The following is a 22,531-nucleotide window of genomic DNA, read 5'->3' as shown; positions in this document are numbered from 1 at the left end:
ACAGTTCATTTCTAGGTCTGTAAGGTTTCTTGCTGATTTCCAGTGGAAAAAAGTTATTTATTAACAACTATGAATTCCCTTTCCTGATTTCTCTTGCCTGCCAAACTAAGTTACTCATTAGCACTTGTACAAAACAGTCAAATGAGATCATTAAATAATGTTACCTGGACCATGAAAGCAACTGCAGCACCCCTGACAGTCCTGAGAGAATTTCAAGAATTTTAGGAACTAAGGGTTACAATTTGAGTTAATATTAAAAATTGGGTAATAGTGTTGGGCTTCATTAAATTCACTTCAAGCCACATTTATTGAAAGTATTGGTCACTCGGTCATGTCCAACTCTTTGCAACCCCATGGACTGTAGCCTGCCAGGGACCTCTGTCCATGGAATTCTCCAGGCAAGAATACTGGAGGGGATATCCCTTCTTCAGGGTATCTTCCCGACCCAGGGATCGAAACTGAGTCTCCTGCACTGCAGGTAGACTCTACCATGTGAGCCACCAAGGAAGCCCTTCAACATTTATTGAAAGCCTACCATTTATTATCTTAAAAAATTTACAGAAAATTACATAATAGGGAATTAAAATCTCTAAGGTCTCTTCGATATTTAAAAAAACTGATTCTTAGTATTTTTTTATATATTGATTATACACATATATATATTTATTATATATTACTTGACATAAAATATAACTGCAGTACTGTAGTATAAACAGTAGAAAACTGATTTTGTTTTCAATAAGTGTTAATGAGTCATATGGGTTAAAAAATTGCTATTTCTAATTTCTCATATATCTGAATGCTGTGTGAGTTTTTTAAACGGGTAAAAATGATCTGGGTTCTCAAAAAGCATGTATAACATAGCAGATCATTCTCTAAGACAATTTACCCACTCAAAATTGTGTACAATATAAATGATCTAGCACTTCACTGAACAGAAAATATAGGATGAATATTTTTTTTTTAAAAAGATTCCCTCTAACTTAGCTATTTTATAAAGAATAATGAATAGGAGGAAACTTTAAAGAGAAGAAATTTTAAAACTAGTCTTTTAATTCACTGAAGGAAAAGTTCTAGAAATATTGAATGAATGTCTAGTGCGTGCTTAGTCACGTCCAACTCTCTGTGACCCTCTGGACTGTGGCCCACCAGGCTCCTCTATCAAAGGGATTTTTCAGACAAGAATACTGGAATGGGTTGCCATTTCTTTCTCCAAGGGATATTCCCGACCAAGGGATCCAACCCAGGTCTCCTGCATTGCAGGCAGATTCTTTACCCACTGAGCCATGGGGGAAGTCCTATAGTATTACTAGTAAGAGACAAAGATGGAGTTTATTTCTGGTTTCAAAGAGTAATCATTTCCTTTCTAGAAGAATAAAACCCTTTAAAACTTCATTGTTCAGAATTACCTGAACTAAAGTGAGAGATTATTCAAAATGAAAACCTGATAACCTTTACTCTAATTTACTGAAGCAAAAAAAAATTTTTACAAAAGCACATCTCTAACATGAAACTCAAAGGAACCAGGCAGGGAAGAGGATGGGGTAAGAGAGTGGTTATTTATTGTTTTCCCTCTGAAAATATGACTTCTTGAGTGTCCTGGTGTTCAGTGAGGAGTCTTTTTCAAGATTAAAAATGGTGAAAGGAGATGTGGGCAGGAAGAATGATGTACTCGTCTAAAAGAGAAAGCAATGCCTAAGGTTTCCATCTATCTATTTAACACAAAAAGATAGTACATTTACTTTATCTGTCCACACCTTATCATACAAAAGGAAAAAAATAAATTCAGTATCACCAAATGAAAAGTTTTCCTGACTATTCTAATATATTATGATCTTCATATGTCTTTCAGTATCCTTTCACTGTTTTATGCCAATGTTCACCCACGTGAATATGCATCATTGGTATCAAATCACATGGCATTAATAAAGATGTCATTAATACTTAAACAGGTATTCAGTTTTTAATATAATTTCCTTATAAACACAACAGAGCTGCTAAATTTCAAATATGCTAAACTAAATACTACTACGCTATGTTTCACAAATTTCAAATTTCTCATACTTATCAAATATACTGCTGAACAAACCAGATAGCATGAATCAAGATTTTATACTCATAAAAACAACAAAGAATAAGTACCATATGTGTGTGTATATATATATATATATATAAATAATGTAGAGCTAAACTTCTAAAAATGCAAGTTTAACAAATGGTAATTAGTATATATAATGAACATAATGAAGTGTACATTCTCTTGTTATGATCTTCAACAATAAGTCAAATTACATTAAAGATGTCGAACTTTTCAAAATGTCAAATTCCATTTCATTTGATCTTGGTGCATGAGTCTTTTTAATAAGCATTCTTAAAAGAGCTCAGGATTTGCAGGAGGGTGGGGGGGTGCTATAATTTAAAAATCAGAAGAGCAAGATCTGCATCACAGAAAACAGTTATTTCTGTCTTTCCTTTAAAACAAAAGATAGCTTTCAAAAATTAAAAACAAATCAATAATCACAGAACTATAAATAAAAAACATATGAGATACCACTTCACACTCATGGAATGGCTACATTAAAATAGCTAACACAAGTGTTGAGGATGTAGAGGAATTGGAATCCTCATACACCGCTGATGGAAATGTAAGATGGTGCAGTAACTTAAGAAAATAGTCTAGTAGTTCCTCAAAAGATTAAACATAGAGTTACTATATGACTCAGTAATTCTAGGTATACACCCAAGAGAAATGAAAACAAATGTCTATACAAAAACTTACACACAAATGTTCATAGTAATTTTATTCCTAACAGTCAAAAGGTGAAAGCAACCCAAATGTTCAACAACTGATGAGTAGATAAATAAAATGTGGTATAATATACAATGGAATATTATTCAGCAATAAAAAGGAACAATATATTGATAGCTGCTACAATCTGGATGAATTTTGAAAACATTTTGCTAAGTGAAAGAAACCACTCACCAAAGACTATATATTTTATTATTCCAATTATTAGAACTGGAGAATTCCATGGACAGAGGAGCCTGGTAGGCTACAGTCCACAGGATCACAAAGAGTCGGACATGACTGAAGGGACTTAGCATGCACACACCACAATAGGCAAATCTACAGAAACAGAAAGTAGATTAATGCTTGAATAGGTCTAAGGGGTTGGAAGAAAATGGGGCTGGGGTGGGGTGATTGCCAAAGAGTACAGTTTCTCTCTGGAGTAATGAAAATGTCCTGTAATTGTTTGTGATAGTGAACAACTTTGTGAACATGCTAAAAAACCACTAAATTGTATTCTTCAAATGCATTAATCATACGGCATGTGAATTATATCTGAATTAAGCTATTAATCTGTCAACATGTCAGCAAATTTGGAAAACAGCAGTGGCCACAGGATTGGAGAAGGTCAGTTTTCATTCCAATCGAAAAGAAGGGCAATGCCAAAGAATGTTCAAACCACCATACAATTGCACTCATTTCACATGCTAGTAAGATTATGCTCAAAATCCTTCAAGCTAAGCTTCTGCAGTACATGAACTGAGAACTGCCAGATGTACAAGCTGGATTTAGAAAAGGTAGAGGAACCAGAGATCAAATTACCAGCATCTGTTGGATCATAGAAAAAGCAAGGAATTCCAGAAAAACATCCACTTCTGCTTCACAGACTAAAGCTTTCAGTGTGTGGATCGCAACTATAAAAAATTCTTAAAGACATGTGAATACCAGACCACCATATATGTCTCCTGAGAAACCTATATGAAGGTCAAGAAGCAACAGAACCAGAGATGGAACTATGGACTGGAAAAGGAGTGTGTCAAGGCTGTATATTGTCACCCTGCTTATTTAACTTATATGCAGAGTACATTATGGGAAATGCTGGGCTGGATGTATCCCAAGCTAAAATCAAGACTGCCAGGAGAAATATCAACAACCTCAGATATGCAGATGATACCACTCTCATGGCAGAAAGCAAAGAGTTACCAAAGAGCCTCTTGAAAGTCAAAGAGTAGTGAAAAGGCTGCCTTAAAACTCAACATTCAAAAAACTGAGATCATGTCATCTGGTTCCAACACTTCACGGCAAATAGAAGGGGGAAAAGTGGAAAGCAGTGACAGATTTTATTTTCTTGGGCTACAAAATCACTGCAGATGGTGACTGCAGCCACAAAATTAAAAGATGCTTGCTCCTTGGCAGAAAAGCTATGACAAAGCTAGACAGCACCCTAAAAGCAGAGACATCACTTTGCTGACAAATATCCATGTAATCAATGGTATGATTTTTCCACAGTCATGTATGGATGTGAGCACTGGACCATAAAGAAGGCTAAGCACTGAAGAACTAATGCTTTCCAATTGTGGTGCTAGAGAAGATTCCTGAGTCCCTTGGACTGCAAGAGGATCAAACCAGCTAATCCTAAAGGAAATCAACCCTGAATATTCATCGGAAGGACTGATGCTGAAGCTGAAGCTCCAATACTTTGGCCACCTGACATGAAGAGCTGACTCAACTGGGAAAGACCCTGATGCTGGGAAAGACTGAGGGCAGGAGAAGAAGGGCACAACAGAGGATGAGGTTGTTGGATGGCATCACCAACTCAATGGACATGACTCCAGGAGATAGTGAAGGACAGAGAAGCCTGGTGTGCTACAGTCCATGAGGTTGCAAAGTCAGATGGCATCCACTTCTAGACACTGGAAGCAGTACAGTGAGACCTAGAGTCAAACTGTGACTTTGCCAACTTCTTACCATATGACCTTTAGTAAATTATCTAATCTCACTCAATTTTCAGTTCCTTTCTCAGCATAGAGAAAAGTACTTATTTCACTGGATTACTATAAGAATTTAATGAGATAACAAAGTTACATGTAAAAAACAGTGTATGTTATACAACATACTGTGCTCAAACAACAGCTATTCATATTATTCCAACTATTTTATTTTTACTAGACCTTTATTTTCTTATTCCCATAAGGAAATACATAATGCAGACTTCTGCAAGGTTTGTCCCAAATCCATGCATCTAAAGTAAACCTTATAAATTTTAATTCCTTATAAGAAATATTATTTTATTTTTTAAAGTAATTTACTTTCTATCTGATGCCTTGCCTGGAATATGAATGACATTTATGAAGTTACTATTTTCATAGAAATACAGAAATTAAAAGAACACAAAATTCAATGTCACTATTAAAAAACAACAAATTTAGAAATAAAGGTCCAAAGATTAGGCAGCCACAAAAATCAACCTAATTAAATAAAATTTGCCAATAAATGCATTACTTTATAGTAAAAATATTTTATCCATATGCTTAAAAACAAAGTGAAGTAAATTTAAAGTCCAATGAAATAATTTCCTGTTTAAGAAATGAATGTTCTTAATTCCCAGGTAATTTGATAACATTTCTACAGAAAGTCCTTAATGAAAAACTCTCATATGAATGAAAGTCAACATTTTAGACTGAAGTGTAACATGCACAAAACATTAAGTACAAAGACAGCAAATAACATTTTATATGTCTACCTAAAAATTCAGCATTACATTCCCCAAAAACTTATAATTCTATTCTACAATGAATCACATAAACAGGTCAAATTTTGATCAAATCAAGTACAGAATCAAAAGTCATTCAACAATCACATTCCTATCTGAAAACATGGAAAAGAGCCTTTCCACTCAAATTTTCAGGAATATTTTAATATCTTATAAGTGTGTCACACTTTATAAATCTTTGAGAAAAATCAATCATGGATTTCTAAATATATTTAATTAAACCAAAATTAAATTAAGATTTTAAGTTTCTGGCTAGAGCTAAATATAATAGAATACCATACCTAAAATATAAATTACATTTTTTTCAAAGCTAAACAAAAAATTTTTAAATGCCCACAGAGTATTGTATCTCTACAAAGCTGCACAGCCTAAAAACAAAGTTTCTTTTATCACTGGTAAGACCAACACTTAAGGCAACAATATATTTAACTAACCTGTTTTATTCAGAATAAATCTTTCACCCACAAAAAAAGAAACTTATCTTTAAAAGTTACATAATCAATTTTTATGTCAAGTTTTTGAACTCTCATAAAAAGGGCCTACAAAGACAATACCTTTATCAATTTCTCAAATCTGGTAAATCAACAGTTTACTCTATTCCAAAAGTTGCTGAAAAAATTTTAATTAAAAATATCAAACAAGTAACTTTTTACTGACTTGTTTACACATGTATATTTCCTATTTTTTTATCCATCTATCCATTCTTTTAAAAGCATTCCCCCTTTTTTTTAGTACATATAGCTTTAGGTGTAAAAATAAGAATGAAAGCTATCAAAATACTAAGTGTTGACATTAACTATAGCTGCCTCTGTACTTTTCTGCATCCTCAGAGTGTTTTTAATGAACATGTAAGTATTTTCAAAATGAAAAAATTTTTCAACTTGCTTACCACCCAGCTTATTCACAAGACTCTTACATGCCAATCTTTTGTGGTAAATTAGGTAGAAAAGAGATGTGAATTTAAACAAACATTTTCAGGTAAAAAGGAAAATGTCAGAAAATGGGAAAACATAGCCTTAAAGCGTCTTACATAATGCTATCTGTAAATACTTTAAAAGCAGATGGTTAACAACTAAAAACTTTGCCAAGAATTTTTTTCTGCTTCAAATTTACTATTTCCCAATGAAAATGAAAGTAGATTAGTTTTGTGTGAAAAAGGCCCAATTGCATTTACGTTCTAAGTCATTTTCTAGGTCTATAAAATGATCTCAAACCATGTACTATTAATATCATAAAACCGATTAAAGCAAGCTAAAGACAGAACTTAGAAACTAATTAGTTTTTTTTTTTTTTTTTAAGGCAAGTTATTAGACACTTTCTGATATGGAAAAGAACTCAACGAAACTATTTAGCATAATAAATACTATAAATAATAAAAGTAATGCAAGGCCTCTTACCAATTTCAGCAGGTAGTTGTTTGATTTTGTTCTCTCGAATGCTAAGCATGCTGAGTTTTGACAGGTTTTTGATGTCTTTTTCCACAGTAGTTATACGATTAAAGCGAAGGTAAAGAGTGGTGAGAGAATCTAGCCTATACACCACTGAAGGAATTTCTCTCAGTTTATTATGCCTTAAATCAAGCATCCGCAGCTTCTTCAAGTTATCGAGAGAGTCAGGCAAACTGGTAAGTGAATTTTCACTTAGAGCCAGTGTCATGAGATTTACTAGACAGCCCACTTCTGCTGGGAGGGACTGTAATTTGTTGCTATATAAATAAAGTTCTGTTAATTGAGTCAACTCCTTGATTGATGATGGCAATATGTGTATAGACCTCTTGGATAAGTCCAAACGCATTGAGTTCTCTTCTCGGCATTTGTTGAGCTCTTTAATCACCTCTGCATTGCTAGACTTTTTTCTAGTCCCAGGTGCTGGATTTGGCCGTTTGATCGTATTATCAACCGAAAAAGCCACCCCTGGCTGGGCAGCACTGGAGTCCTTCTTTCCATCTTTGGCATCTTTCCCTTTGGTCTTAGGTTCTTTTTCTTTGCTCTCTTTCCCAAAACCTCCAGAGGCTTTTGCCTCCTTTTCTCTTTCCTTGGCTGATGGTGCTTTGGGATCTTTCTCTTTAGAGTCTTTTTCTTTTCCTAAACTACTACTCATGGTGACTCAAGCTAGGGCAAAAACTACATGAACTCCTTTTATTTACCAACAAAAGAAATTCAAAGATGAAGAGACAAAGATCCTACACAGTCAAAAAAGGTGTTGGCTTGAAGAAGTAATCTCCATCTGTTACATGCTGGATCTAAAACCACTATGCCCATTTCTGATAACTCATTCCAACTGGTAAAATGGTGCTGGTCAATCAATGATTCATTAGAATTCCTGAAATATAATACAGAGAGAGTATTAAATTACTTTAGGTTATCATTTATAGTAAGTAAATTGGTGCTGCAAACAATCTTACTGACAATTTTGCTATTTTCCTATGATTTGAAACAGTAATAATATTGAACACCTTCTACTTTACAAAACCCATTAAAAAACTAAAAATTAATAAAACAGATTCTAACTTTGAGGAATTTACAATCTAACAGGAAGTGGTAAGATAAGAACAAGTAATCAAAATGCAAAATTCTAAAGTGATGAAACATGGAGAAATCACCACAGCAGCTAATGTCTAAGTAGTTTCTATGAACAAACACCACTGCAAGGAATTTACAAACATTAATTCTATATCAGCCCTGAGATAAATCCTTACCCCTATCTTACACACAGGGACAACTGAGGCACAGAAATATCTTTAAATAACCAGCTTTGTGATCTTGGCAAAGTAATGAAACTAAGATTCCAAAATGGTGGTACACTCCCTACATGCCTAACTACTACAGTAAAACTGCTATATCTGCAGCTAATTAACAAACAGTTTCAAGCAAAAGGAAAGACTTGAAAGGCAATCATGACAGAATGGAGAGCAGTGGAGTAAAGGAACAAAATTGAGATACATATGGAAAATAGCAAATACATCAGGAAAGGGGCTCTAAGTACCCCTTTTGAGAAACAATAACAGAGCAATATCCATGAAACCTATATTCTAGGAACTGAAAAGGTAACTTTTCAGTTGACAGTGAGAAGGATTAAGGGTTCTTAGAAACAGGAACAGTTCACTGGTAAAAATGACTGACCAAAATGACCCACAAAGGTTGAAAATACAAGGGGAGATGGAAGTAAGACAACACTAGGCTAATATGATCTATTCTTGGTATAAGACTAGAATGTTGATCATCACATTTAATAATTAGTTACTCAGAAAAACACATCAATAAGCCACATATACTAAATATATTCCCTAGTCTTACCTTAAATGCATATGTGAAAGCTTTACAATACTGAATCTTAAATTACAATAAAAGACTTCTGATTCCATACAAGTTAGAATAATAATAATTCCATACAAGTTAGAAAAATATTCTGTTTTTCACATTAATTGTAACTTAAAACCCTGACAAAACACATGAAGCAACTAGCAGAATATTCTGAAAGGTAGATACAAGAAGACAGACTGGTAGTAAAGGACAAGGAAACCTGGAGGACTGCAGTCCATGGGGTCCCAAAGAGTTAGACATGACTTGGTGACTGAACAAGAAGAACTAAAGAACAAACAGAGATAAATACAATAACTGAAATGAAAAATACACTAGAAGGAATCTACAGCTGAATAACTGAAGTAGAAGAACAGATAAGTGACATGGAAGACAGAATGGTGGAAATCACTGCCATGGAAAAGAAAAAATAAGAATAAAAAGAAATGAAGACAGTCTGAGAGACCTCTGGACAACATTAAATGCATCAACATTCGCATTATAGGGGTCCCAGAAGGAGAATAGAGAGAGAATCAACCTGAGAAAATATCTGAAGAGATAATAGCTAAAAACATCCCTAACATGGGAAAGGAAACAGTCACCCAAGTCCAGGAAGCTCAGAGAGTCTCAGGCAGAATAAACCCAAGGAAGAACATGCCAAGACACATAGTAATTAAAGGGAAAAAAAAATTAAAAGCAACAAAGGAAAAATGATAAATAACATACAAGTGAATTCCCATATGGTTATCATCTGATTGATTTCTCAGCAAAACTCTGCAGGCCCAAGGGGAGTGGTATGACATATTTAAAGTGATAAAAGGGAAAAACCTACAACCAAGAATATGCTAGGAGTTCCCTGGTGGTCCAGTGGCTAAGACTCTGCAATCCCAGTGCAGGGACCCAGGTTCGATCCCTGGTCAAGGATCTAGACCCCACATGTCACAACTAAGATGTGATGCAGCCAAATAAATTAAAAAAAAAAAGAATACTGTACCCATCAAGGCTCTCAGTCAGATGTGACAGAGACATCAAATGTTTTACAGACAAGCAAAAGCTAACCAGCACCACCAGACCAGCTTTGCAACAAATGATAAGGGAACTTTTCTAGGTGGGAAACAGACCAGCAAACTTAAAACAACCTTGCACATATATTAGACTGCTATATCAAAACCTCATGGGAACAACAAATCCCAAAACTACGATAAACAGACAAAAAAGAAAAAGCAGTCTAAACACACAAAAATGGTCATCAAACGGAAAGAGAACAGAAGAGGAAGGGAAGGAAAAAGGCCTATTAAAAACAAACCCAAAACAAGTGAGAAAATGGTAATAAGAACATACATATTGATAATTATTTTAAATGTAAATGGATAGCTATTCAATAGATGTAAAAAAATGAAATTAGAACATTCTCTAACATACACAAAAATAAGCACAAAATGAATGAAAGACCTAAATGTGAGACCAGACACTATAAAACTCTTACAGGAACACATAGGCACTTTCTGACATAAATCGCAGTGATATCTTTTTCGGTCCATCCCCCAAGAGTAGTGGAAATAAAAACAAAAATGAACAAATGGGACCTAATTAAATGTAAAAGCTTTTGCATAACAAAGGAAACCATACAAAACAAAAAGACAACCCACAGAATTGGAGAAAATATTTGCAAATGACATGACCAACAAGGGATTAGTTTCCAAAATTTACAAATAATTCATGGGGCTTAATATCATCAAAACAACTCAATCAAAAAAGGGTATAAGACCTAAATAGACATTTCTCCAAAGAAGATATGCAGATGGCCATGAGGCACATGAAAAGATGTTCAACATCACTAATTATTAGAGAACTGCAAATCAAAACTACATTGAGATATCACCTCACATCAGTCAGAATGGCTATCATCAAAAAATTCACAAACAATAAATGCTAGAGAGAGTGCGGAGAGAAGGGAACTCTCCTACACGGTTGGTGGGAATGTAAACTGGTATAGCCACTGTAGAGAACAGTATGGAGGTTCCTTAAAAAAACGAAAAATAGAGCTATCATAAGATCCTACAACCCTACTCTTGAGCATGCATTAGAATCCGAAAGGACACAAGTACCCCAATTTCTGTACTGTTTACAACAGCCAAGACATGGAAAAAACCTAAGTGTTCAACAACAGAGGACTGGATAAAGAAGATGTGGTATATATAACACAATGGAATAATACTCAGCCATTAAAAAGAATGAAGAAATGCCACTTGCAGCAGCAAACATGGATGGACCCAGAAACTGAGTGAATTAAGTTAGAAGGAGAAAGTGAAATATGATACCACTTCTATGCAGAATCTAAAAAAATGATACAAATGAACCTATTTACAAAACAGAAACAGGCTCATAGAGAACTTATGGTTACCAGGGAAGCGTGGTGGAAAGAGACAGGTAGGGAGTTTAGGACTGACAGGTACACACAATTATATTTAAAATGGATAACCAACAAGAATCTACTCTGCTCAATATTATGTAACAACCTAAACAGGAAAGAGTAGCTCTATATATATGTATAACTGAATCACTTTGCTGTACTCCTGAAACTAACACAACATTTTCACCCACTATATTCCAATATAAAATAAAAAGTTTTAAAAAGACATAAAACATATAAATTGCATAATGATAAAGAATGGTTCCATCTGTATAATGTTTCAATACATACAAATTAATATATATGGTTTGTGAACACATTTATCATACCATGGACGGTCCTGTCTTTTTTTTTTTCTTTTTAAAAATATTTTTGACTTTGAACCAATATTGTACTTCTCATAGTTTTAATTTGTATTTCTTGACATTCATTTTCAAATGTTTGTTGGGCCTTTGTATTTCTACTTGTGTAAATTTTTTAATTCTTTGCCAAAAAAAAAAAAAAACACCATACATTTAGACACACAAAGGATTGAGAAACATCAAATTCAGGATGGTGGTTTCTAAGCTGTGGTTCCAAGGTGGCTTCTAAGTTGCAGCTGTAAAGACAACTAAGTAGAACGCTAACCCAATGTTTGACAAGTGGATTTCAGTAGAGTCCAAAGTTATGTTTTCATTTTGAAGCAAATGGGCAAATGAACTCTGAGTCCTCTTCTGGCTGTATGAAAGATTTAGAAAGCCATCTTCTTCTACTTATTAGAAGAATATTTAACAAACTATGAGAAATAATACCTATCAAACTGATTAAAAACTAAAAAAAGAATTGTGCTGGTGAGGACACAGAGACACTTATACTCTCATAGACTGCTGATGGGCATACAATCCAGTAAAGACTTTTTGAAAATGTCGCTTCTTCTTAATATGATTAATTTGGCATTTTTTGTTTGAATAAAAATATAAATGTATGTGAGAGTTACAAATCTGTGTAATAACACAGAAAAAAATAAAAGAATACACCCTCAAACTGTTCATTTAACTGCTTACCTCTCTCTCTGGAAAAAGATACTGGGTGATGAGAGAGAGAGAGAGACAAGAAAAGGAAATGCCAGGGAATGAGGTAAAGAAATTGAAGTTGAGACCAAATCATAAAGGGCCATGGACACTGAGCTTGAGTTTGGACTTTGCCACAAACTCTTCATCTAGGATCTTACACATATCACATGGAGAACACTGGTGAAACAGATATGCACTTTGAGCCTGACTTATCAGGAAAGGAACTTACGTATCTACATCTGCCTCAGTCTAGCAAATCTGTTATCAAGTCTTCAGTTAAACCCTTTCCCAAAAAAGCAGATCCCCATTGCCTCTGCTTTTACCTGCCCAATCCTAATGGTACAAGACTTGCTCCCTCTTTTCAGATAGGTTGAGAAATTTATAAACTACTATCACACGATTATATTTGATTTCCAAAGTGACCATCTGTTAGCAGGCACCCCAGGAGTGTTACTCTCATTAACAGATGAGACTTTACTGACCTCTCTCCCCTTCCCTCTCTCTCTCTCTCTCTCTCTCTCTCTCCTCTCCTTAACCCTTTCTATCCTTCCCTGTTTTTCTAGTCCCCCGGTCCTAGACACAGGAATCTGGTTGAAGGGCCTTCAGCCTGAGCTGAGGATTGGAGACTGATCACCTCCTCTTGGCAGAGAACTCGAATTCTGGTCCTGGTCTTGTCTGATTTCTGGTAGGGCCGAGTTTCCAGTCCTGCCTTCTCTGGAGGCCCAGGGAAAAGTCCCATAATGCCTGGGTATCTGGAGGTGGCAGGGGACGTCTGTAAGGCCACCCCTTTCGCTCCCCCTCTCCCGCCTCCTCCCCCTTCTTCTTTCAACCTGGCTTCCTTTCCTCCCTTGAAATCTTTGATGTTAGTACTTGGATCTGAAGTTCTGTGTCTCTATAGGAGGTTTTCTGAGAGACCGATTCTTGTATTTAAGGGCTTCCCTGGTGGTGCAGAGGTTAAAGCGTCTGCCTGCAATGTGGGAGACCTGGGTTCGATCCCTGGGTCGGGAAGATCCCCTGGAGAAGGAAATGGCAACCCACTCCAGTATTCTTGCCTGGAGAATCCCATGGATGGAGGAGCTTGGTGGGCTACAGTCCACCGGTCGCAAAGAGTCAGACACGACTGAGCGACTTCACTTTCACTTTCACCTTAACTAAGGTTTATGGAAGTTAAATTATCTGCCCAACAGCATGGTGGGAGTCTGACAATAATAACACTAGAGGTAGCAGCAGATAATGTTTATTTAGTACTTACTACTTGTCAGGCACAGTGCTAAATGCTTTTAGCTCTTATCTCATGAAGTCCTTGCAACAATTCGGAGCCAGATTAACATCCATTTATAGATAAGGAAACTAAGGCTCAAGAGTAATCAAACAACTTGTCAAAGATCACACAGACCATAATTGACTAAGTCACAAGGCTAACACAGTTCCAACTCCAAAACCCATGTCGTAACCACTATACTATCTCATAATACATTAAAGGGTTATACATAACCATGTAAATAATCAGGTTGACACAGGAATCAAGGTTTTAACAGAGCAAGATTGAAAAAGGTAGGATTGCTTTCTATAGTCTTAAGAAATGCTAAATTAAAAAACCCAATACAGAAAATCTAAATATCTTTACAAAATTATTCTCCCTCCATATAGATCACACTAGTAGTTTATTACGGAGAAGGCAATGGCACCCCACTCCAGTACTCTTGCCTGGAAAATCCCATGGACGGAGGAGCCTGGTGGGCTACAGTCCATGGGGTCGTGAAGAGTCGGACACGACTGAGTGACTTCACTTTCACTTTTATGCATTGGAGAAGGAAATGGCAACCCACTCCAGCGTTCTTGCCTGGAGAATCCCAGGGACAGGGGAGCCTGGTGGGCTGCCGTCTCTGGGGTCGCAGAGTCGGACACGACTGAAGCGACTTAGCAGCAGCAGTAGTTTATTAACAAATCTGAGAAATTGAGAAATTTCTGAGCAAATGAGAAATTTCTTCCATGTATTATTATATGCCTAAATGCATAATTCATATAACTTTCAACTCAACAAGTTCAATTATTTTCTACTGAGTGGTATCTTCCTGAAAAGTATGATAAAAAGAATATATTTTATAAATTAATTTTAATTCAGTACCTTACAGTTTAACTCTACCACCAATTAGCTCTACTTTTCCATTAACAGAATATATAAATGTTTCAATAACTGGCCACTAGAAAGTGATAACACAGCTCAATTTAGAAAAGAGCCTGACTCATACATCCGTGGCCCATGCACTAATTATTAAAAACCAGTACTGACTAGTCCCTTCTAGTAATAGTGTCATAGGATCCAGCAATCCCACTCCTGGACATGTATCAAGAGAAAACCATAATTCAAAAAGATACACATACCCCGATGGTCACTGCAGCACTATTCACCCTAGTCAGGTCGTGAAAACAATTTAAATGTCCATCAACAGAGAAGATGTAATATATATTACACAATGGAATATTACTCAGTCATAGAAAAGAATGAAAAATGCCATTTGCAGTGACATGGATAGAACTAGATAGTGAGTGAAGTAAATCAAAGACAAACAGCATATGATACTGTCTATATGTGGAACCTTAAAAAAAAAATGTACAAATGAACCTATTTAGAAAACAGAAATAGAGTCACAGATATAGAAAGCAAACTTATTTTTACCAAGAGGGAAGTGGGGGTGGGGATAAATTGGGAGGTTGGGAGTGACACACACACTATATAAAATAGATAACTAAAAAGAGTCTACTGCATAGCACAGTGACCTCTACTCAATACTCTGTAATGATCTATATGGGAATAGAATCTTAAGAGTGAATATATGTGTACATATAATTGATTCACTTTGCTGTACAGCAGAAATTTATAGAATATTTTAAAGCAACTATTCTCCAATACAAAATTTAAAAAGAGTACATGCTTATTTTCTAACTATTTTTCTCTTGCCTAGGATAAAGAGAATTATTCCCATAAGTGAGGAGGGGGAACTGGATGTTCAGAGACTTGAGGAGTTCTAGCTATATTAAATTTGACTCGCCTTATAACCTAACTCAGTCTCTATCCTGTATTCTAATGTTAAATGTACATATCTGCTAGCTAATTTCTGATCTAAAGGAATTTGGTTAAAAGTACTATTGAAAAACATAGACTTCTGCATGATACAGGATGCTCAGGGCTGGTGCACCGGGATGACCCAGAGGGATGTGAGAGGGGGGTTCGGGATGGGGAACACGTGTACACCCGTGGCGGATTCATACTGATGTATGGCAAAACCAATACAATATTGAAAAGTAAAAAAAAAGAAAAACATAAATTTTAAAGGGGGAAACTACTGTACTTCAAGGATTCAAAGAGAATTCTTTGGGAATCTATACAAACTCACTGCTACCTAAAAACAAACAGGAGGAGGGACTCAGTGGCAAAGACAGTAGATCAACTGCAAAGAGTCTTCAAGGACAAAAAAATATGACCAAGAATTAATACTGAGTTCTAACAATATAGTTCAGTATAAAAACAGGTAAATATTATTAAACATGTAAGAACTGAAGGAATATTGTTCCTATTAATTGCTCTTGAAGAAAACACTAGTTAATATAATTCAAACATCCAAAAGATAAACAGAAAAACTATGACCTCCTGGGCCTCAGTGCCACCCACCAGTGGGCTAACACCAAGTCTGGGACCCTGAGGCCCCACAGTCAGAGACTCCAGGATCCAGCTCTACCTACCAGTAGGCTGACAGGACTTACCCACTATTGGACAGCACAAGCCCCAGGATCCCCTGGGCCTCAGCCCCACTCACCAGTGGGCCAACATAAATTCCAGAACTCTTGTGGCCCCACAGCCAGTCTTTAAAGATTCGGCCCACCCACTGGCAGGCCAGCACCACCACAGGACTCCTCTGTCCATGGAGCCAAATGTGCCAGGACCCAGTCTTACCTACCAGCTGCCAGTAGCCTCCACAAAAGGTGGGGCCTGGCAACCAACCAGGCCAGCCACTCTCAGTGTACCCACAGAAGGTAGCCCACCACAACACAAAGGCCAAAAGAACTCACACAGAGGCCATTTTTGGAACTTAAATCTCTGGTGACTACAGAGGAGTGTGCTATGGGGACCTCTAAGACATTTTCTATATAAGGCCACTATTCCAAGATCAGGAAATGTAACCAACCTATTGAATAAATAGAAATGAAAGCAGGAACCTGGGATTCCCTGGTGGCTCAGTGGTAAAGAGTCTGCCTGCAATGCAGGAGATACAGGAGAAACAGGCTCGATCCCCCAGTCAGGAAGATCCCCTGGAGAAGGAAATGGCAACTCACTCCAGTATTCTTGCCAGGACAATCCCATGGACAGAGGAGCTTGACAGACTACAGTCCATGGGGTCACAAAGAGTCAGAGGCGACTGAGCACAAAAACAGGCAAAATAAGGGGGAACAAGTTAAAACCCCAGAAAAAAAACTAAGTGGAGATAAGGAATCTACCCGATAAAGAGTACAAGGTAATGGTCTTAGAGATGCTCAAAGAACTTGGGAGAAGAAGGAATAAACACAGTAAGATTTAACAAAGAGTTAGAAAATACGAAGAGCAACCAGAGATGAAGAATACCATAAATGAAGTAAATACATTAGAAGGAAACAACAGCAGATTAGATGATGAAAAGGAATAAAGGAGTGAGCTAAAAACAACGGAAATCACTAAAGCTGAAAAGAAAAAAGAATAAAAAGAAATACGGACAGTCTAAGAAACCTCTAGGACAACATCAGCATACTAACATTCACATACAGAGATCCCAGAAATGTGTGTGGGGTGGGGGGCGGGACGGGAGCGGAACAGAGAACATATCTGAGGACAAAACAGTTGGAAACTTCCCTAACCTAGGGAAGGAAACAAGACACCCAGGTCCACAAAGCACAGAATTCCAAACAGAATCAATCAAAAGACGACCACATCAAAGATAAATGGTAATTAAAATAGCAGAAGTAAAAGATAAAGTAGTAAGGGGAAAGCAACAAGTTATATACATAAAACTACCAGCTGTTTTTCAGCAGAAACTCCACAGACCAGAAGAGAAAGAAAGGCATGATATATTTTAAAAAATGAAAGAGAAAAATCTACAATCAAGAATACTCTCCTGAGCAAAGCTTTCATTCAGATTTGGAGGGAAGAGCAAAAGTTTTACAGACCAGCAAAACCTAAAAGAGTTCAACATTACAACCAGTTTTGTAAGAAATGTTAAAGAAAAGGCCACAACTAGAAATATGAAAATTACAAAAGGAAAAGTCTCATTGGTAAAGGAAAATACATAACAGACTGATAAACCTTGTCAGTTCACTTCAGTTCAGTCGCTCAGTCGTGTCCGACTCTTTGCGACCCCATGAATCACAGCACACCAGACCTCCCTGTCCATCACCAACTCGCAGAGTTTACTCAAACTCATGTCCATCGAGTTGGTGATGCCATCCAGCCATCTCATCCTCTGTCGTCCCCTTCTCCTCCTACCCCCAATCCCTCCCAGCAGTCAAATCTTCACATGAGGTAGCCAAAGTATTGGAGTTTCAGCTTTAGCATCAGTCCTTCCAATGAACACCGAGGACTGGTTGGATCTCCTTGCAGTCCAAGGGCCTCTCAAGAGTCTTCTCCAACACCACAGTTCAAAAGTATCAATTCTTCGGCACTCAGCTTTCTTCACAGTCCAACTCTCACATCCATACATGACCACAGGAAAAACCATAGCCTTGACTAGAACCTTTGTTGGCAAAGTAACGTCTCTGCTTTTGAATATGTTATTTAGGTTAGTCATAACTTTCCTTCCAAGGAGTAAGCGTCTTTTAATTTCATGGCTGCAGTCACCATCTGCAGTGATTTTGGAGCCCCCAAAAATAAAGTCTGACCCTGTTTCCACTGTTTCCCCATCTATTTCCCATGAAGTGATGGGACTGGATGCCATGATCTTAGTTTTCTGAATGTTGAGCTTTAAGCCAACTTTTTCACTCTCCACTTTCACTTTCATCAAGAGGCTCTTTAGTTCCTCTTCACTTTCTGCCATAAGGGTGGTGTCATCTGCATATCTGAGCTTAATGATATTTCTCCCGGCAATCTTGATTTCAGCTTGTGTTTCTTCCAGCCCAGCGTTTCTCATGATGTACTCTGCATAGATGTTCAATAAGCAGGGTGACAATATACAGCCTTGACATACTCCTTTTCCTATTTGGAACCAGTCTGTTGTTCCATGTCCAGTTTTAACTGTTGCTCTCTGACCTGCATATAGGTTTCACAAGAGGCAGGTCAGGTGGTCTGGTATGCCCATCTCTTTCAGAATTTTCCACAGTTTAAAAGACAAAAGTCGTAAATATCATCTGCTACAGTTTGGCTGGGAAGTTCTGATTCATCCACCATAGTCACTAGACATTGCTCCTTTGGATTTCTATTAATTTCGGCCTTTACAAATTCTCTTAATGGAAAAAACTTCAATTTCCTGGAAGACTGTAAAAGGCACCTGGAATAGTTCTTTGCTCAAAAAGATAAAAAGTTTTGGGAAGATGGAATTATGAAGTTGCCTGAAAAAAGGCAGAAGGTAGGGGAACAAAATGGTGAATATGTTGTTCTATAAAGTTCTTGGTGAAAATGAAAAATATATCACTTACTTAAAAACTAAAAGAACTTTTTAGCCAACCCAATATACAGAGAACATTCCATCCATAAGTAGCAGAATAAGCATTCTTTTCAAGCACATATGGAACATTCTCCAGGATAGACTATAAGCTAGGCCACAAAAAAGTCAGTAAATTTAGGAAGACTAAAATTGTATCAAGCAACTTTTATAATCACAAGGCTGTGAGAATAGAAATCAACAAGGGAAAAACACTGCAAAAAACACAAATACATGGAGGCTTGAACACACTAAACATCAATGGATTACTGAAGAAATTAAGGCAACATTTTTAAAAAAAGAAAAAAAAACAGATAAATGAAAATACACTGAGCCAAAATCTATGGGACATAGCATATGCAGTTCTAAGAGGGAAACAGTGATATAAGTGTATCTCAGGCTGCATTAAGAATCTCAAACAACCTAACCTTACACTTGAGGGAATTAGAAAAAGAAGAAATAACAAAACCCATTGTCTGGTGGCTCAAAAACGGTAAAGAATCTGCCTGCAATGCATGAGACCCAGGTTCAATCCCTGGGTCAGGAAGATCCCCTGGAGAAGGGAATGGCAACCCACTCCAGTATTTTTGCCTCGAGAATCCCATGGACAGGCAAGCCTGGCTGGCTCAGTCCATGGGGTTGCTAAGAGTCAGACATAACTGAGCAACTAATACATACTTACTTACTTAATGTCAGCAGAAGCAAAGAAATCATAAAGATCAGAGCAAAAATACATGAAACAGAGACTAAAAAGCAAAAAAAAAAAGGGGGGGGGGCGGGCAATGGAAAAGATCAATGAAACTAAAAGGGAGTTCTTTAAAGAGATAAACAAAGTTGCTAAACCTTTAGGCAGACTCATGAGAGAGGGCCCAAACAAATAAAATCAAAAATGGAAAAGACGTTAAAACCAACACCACAAAACAAATGATCACAAGAGATTACTATGAACAATCATATGGTAATAAAATGGACAACATAGAAAAAAAGGACAAATTCCTAGAAATGTACAATCTCTCACAACTGAATCAGGGAGAAACAGAAAATATGAACAGACTAATTATCAGGAATGATATCAAATCAGTAATCAAAAAATTTTCAACCAACCAAAGTCCAGAACCAGACAGCTTCATAGATGAGTATTACCAAATATTAGAGCTTCCTTGGTGGCTCAAATGGTAAAGAATCACCTGCACTGCAGGAGACCCAGGTTCAATCCCTGGGTTGGGAAGATCTCCTGGAGAAGGGAATGGCTACCTACTCTAGTATTCTTGCCTGGAGAATTCCATTGACAGAGGAGCCTGGTGGGCTACAGTTCATGGGGTCACAAAGAGTCAGACACGACTGAGTGACTAATACTTTCACTTTCACAATACTTTATGCTGCTTTATACCTTTAAGTACACCTCAATAGTTATAGCTTGATCTGTATCTTACTCTCTTAGGTATAAAAGATAAGGAAATAAACATAAAGCTATAATAAACACAGATGAACGAAACATACCCATTAAAGGAAAAAGTCTGATATTAGATCACAAAATAAAATATAACTGTGCATACTAGATTCACCCTCATCCTGCCCAAATGTGAAAGGATGAAAATGAAATACATGCAAATTCTGTATGTACAAAATGACATAGGGATTATATTGGCACAAGGATATTCATTGTAGAACTATATGTAAACAATAATATATTCAAATAACCTAAGTGCCCATCACCAAGGCCATGGTTATATACATTATTTTTTATTCAGTGAAATACTTTGTAATTACTAAAAAGAATGGTCAACAACCATGTACTGGTATAACATAATTGAGACAGTAAAGCTTTCTGGGTAATAGTTAGAACTCTGTAGACAGACTGCTGGAATTCAATTTCCAGTTCCCCAACTACCTAGCATTTTAAAGTTTCTATGCCTCAGTTAATTTCTTTGTAAGAGGAGGATGAAATAATACTATCTACCTCTCAAGATGTGGCATGAAGATTGTGATGAAGATTAGTAATAAATACTAAAATGCTTGTTAAAACAGGCTGTAGAACATACAAAGCACTGCAAAAATATATTAATTATAAATAAGTGAGAAAAACCCAGGTGTAGAACAGCATATTGTGCTATTTATGGGAAAATATATATATATAAACATATGCTTATATGTACAAAATACAGAGGTACCCACAAAACTGAGAGTGGTTTTATAGGAAAGAAAACTAGGCAGAAGTCTCAGAGTAGGAGAAATATTTGCTGCATATGTCTGTATCTTTTGGACTCTATCATAAGCATATATTGAGCAGACAGAAATCAGTACTTAAATTACCCTTAAAAATCTTAAGGAATCTAAGATAAGTAAACACAGTGCCACTTCTTTATTAGCTCTCTGACCACTGTGCCTAAGGTGCATTTACTCAGATCAAAGGTTACAAACAGCAGACTCTCAGAGACAAATGTATTTCTTCAAACTATCTATGAAAGCTCAGATATTTAATATGTTACTGTATAATATACAAAAGGAATTTATCTTTGGAGACAACATTACAAATACAAATATCAAAAAAATGTTCAAAGAAATGTGCATACAAATACCAAACATTAGAAATAACTTACATGTACATCAAGTGTCAATAAATTATGGTGCCACACAATGGAGTTTCATTCAGATATTTAAAATGATAGCATACACACATAAATTTAGGTTTACAATTTTGCACATAAATGATAAACAGTAAATTATGGACTCTTCAAAGTTCCCTGGACTGCAAGATCAAACCAGTCAATCCTAAAGGAAATCAACCCTGAACATTCATTGGAAGGCCTGTTGTTGAAGCTCCAATACTTTGGACACCTGATGCAAAGAGCCAACTGCAAAAGATCTGGATGCTGGGAAAGACTGAAGGCAAAAGGAGAAGGGGGAGGCGAAGACAAGATGGTCAGATACCATCACTGACTCAAACAGTCATGAATGTGAGCAAACTCTGGGAGACAGTGAAGGACACATGGGGTCAGAAAGAGTCAGACACAACTTAGCAACTGAACAACACCAACAACAAACTATGGACTCTTTCTACACAAGAACACAGATATCCTTCATTCCTTTTCATTGTTATAATTTGTGGTATGACTACACCATAATTTACTTAATCATTTTCTTATCAACTGACGTTTAGGTTATTTCTATTTGCCTTCAGTGGGGGGGGGATAGGTAGCACAAATAATGCTTCATTTAACATAAATCTTTATATACAGGAACCAGTATTTCCATAAGGCAGGGTCCTGAAAGCAGAACTGTTCGGTCAAAACTAAAGTGCCTTTGAAACACGTATGCTAGTGTTAGTTGCTCAGTCGTGTCCAACTCTTTGCAACCCTCTGGACCATAGCCCGCCAGGCTCTTCTGTCCATAGATTTTTTTCAGCAAGAATACTAGAGTGGGTTGCTATTCCCTTCTCCAGGGGATCTTCCCAATCCAAGAACTGAACCCTGGTATCCTGCATTGCAGACAGTTTCTTTACCGGCCGAGCCACCAGGGAAGCACTAAAATATGTGTAAGT

General features: G+C 36.7%; 1 protein-coding gene across 4 annotated transcripts in view; it reads right to left on the bottom strand.

Moving 5' to 3' along the window:
• SHOC2 (SHOC2 leucine rich repeat scaffold protein) overlaps window positions 1-22,531 on the bottom strand; it is an 87,433-nt gene that overhangs the window by 47,595 nt on the left and 17,307 nt on the right. For all 4 annotated transcript variants that reach the window (XM_061403438.1, XM_061403439.1, XM_061403437.1 and 1 more), the window contains exon 2: window positions 6,959-7,883. In XM_061403438.1, the coding sequence (XP_061259422.1) occupies window positions 6,959-7,661 (703 nt within the window). In that variant the 5' untranslated portion in view covers window positions 7,662-7,883. The remainder of the gene's footprint in view (window positions 1-6,958; window positions 7,884-22,531) is intronic.

Source organism: Bos javanicus, chromosome 26 (assembly GCF_032452875.1).
Source record: "Bos javanicus breed banteng chromosome 26, ARS-OSU_banteng_1.0, whole genome shotgun sequence".
Classification (NCBI taxonomy): Eukaryota; Metazoa; Chordata; class Mammalia; order Artiodactyla; family Bovidae; genus Bos; species Bos javanicus.
Note: the sequence above shows the minus strand (reverse complement) of the source record. Positions and strands in the feature narration are given on the sequence as shown.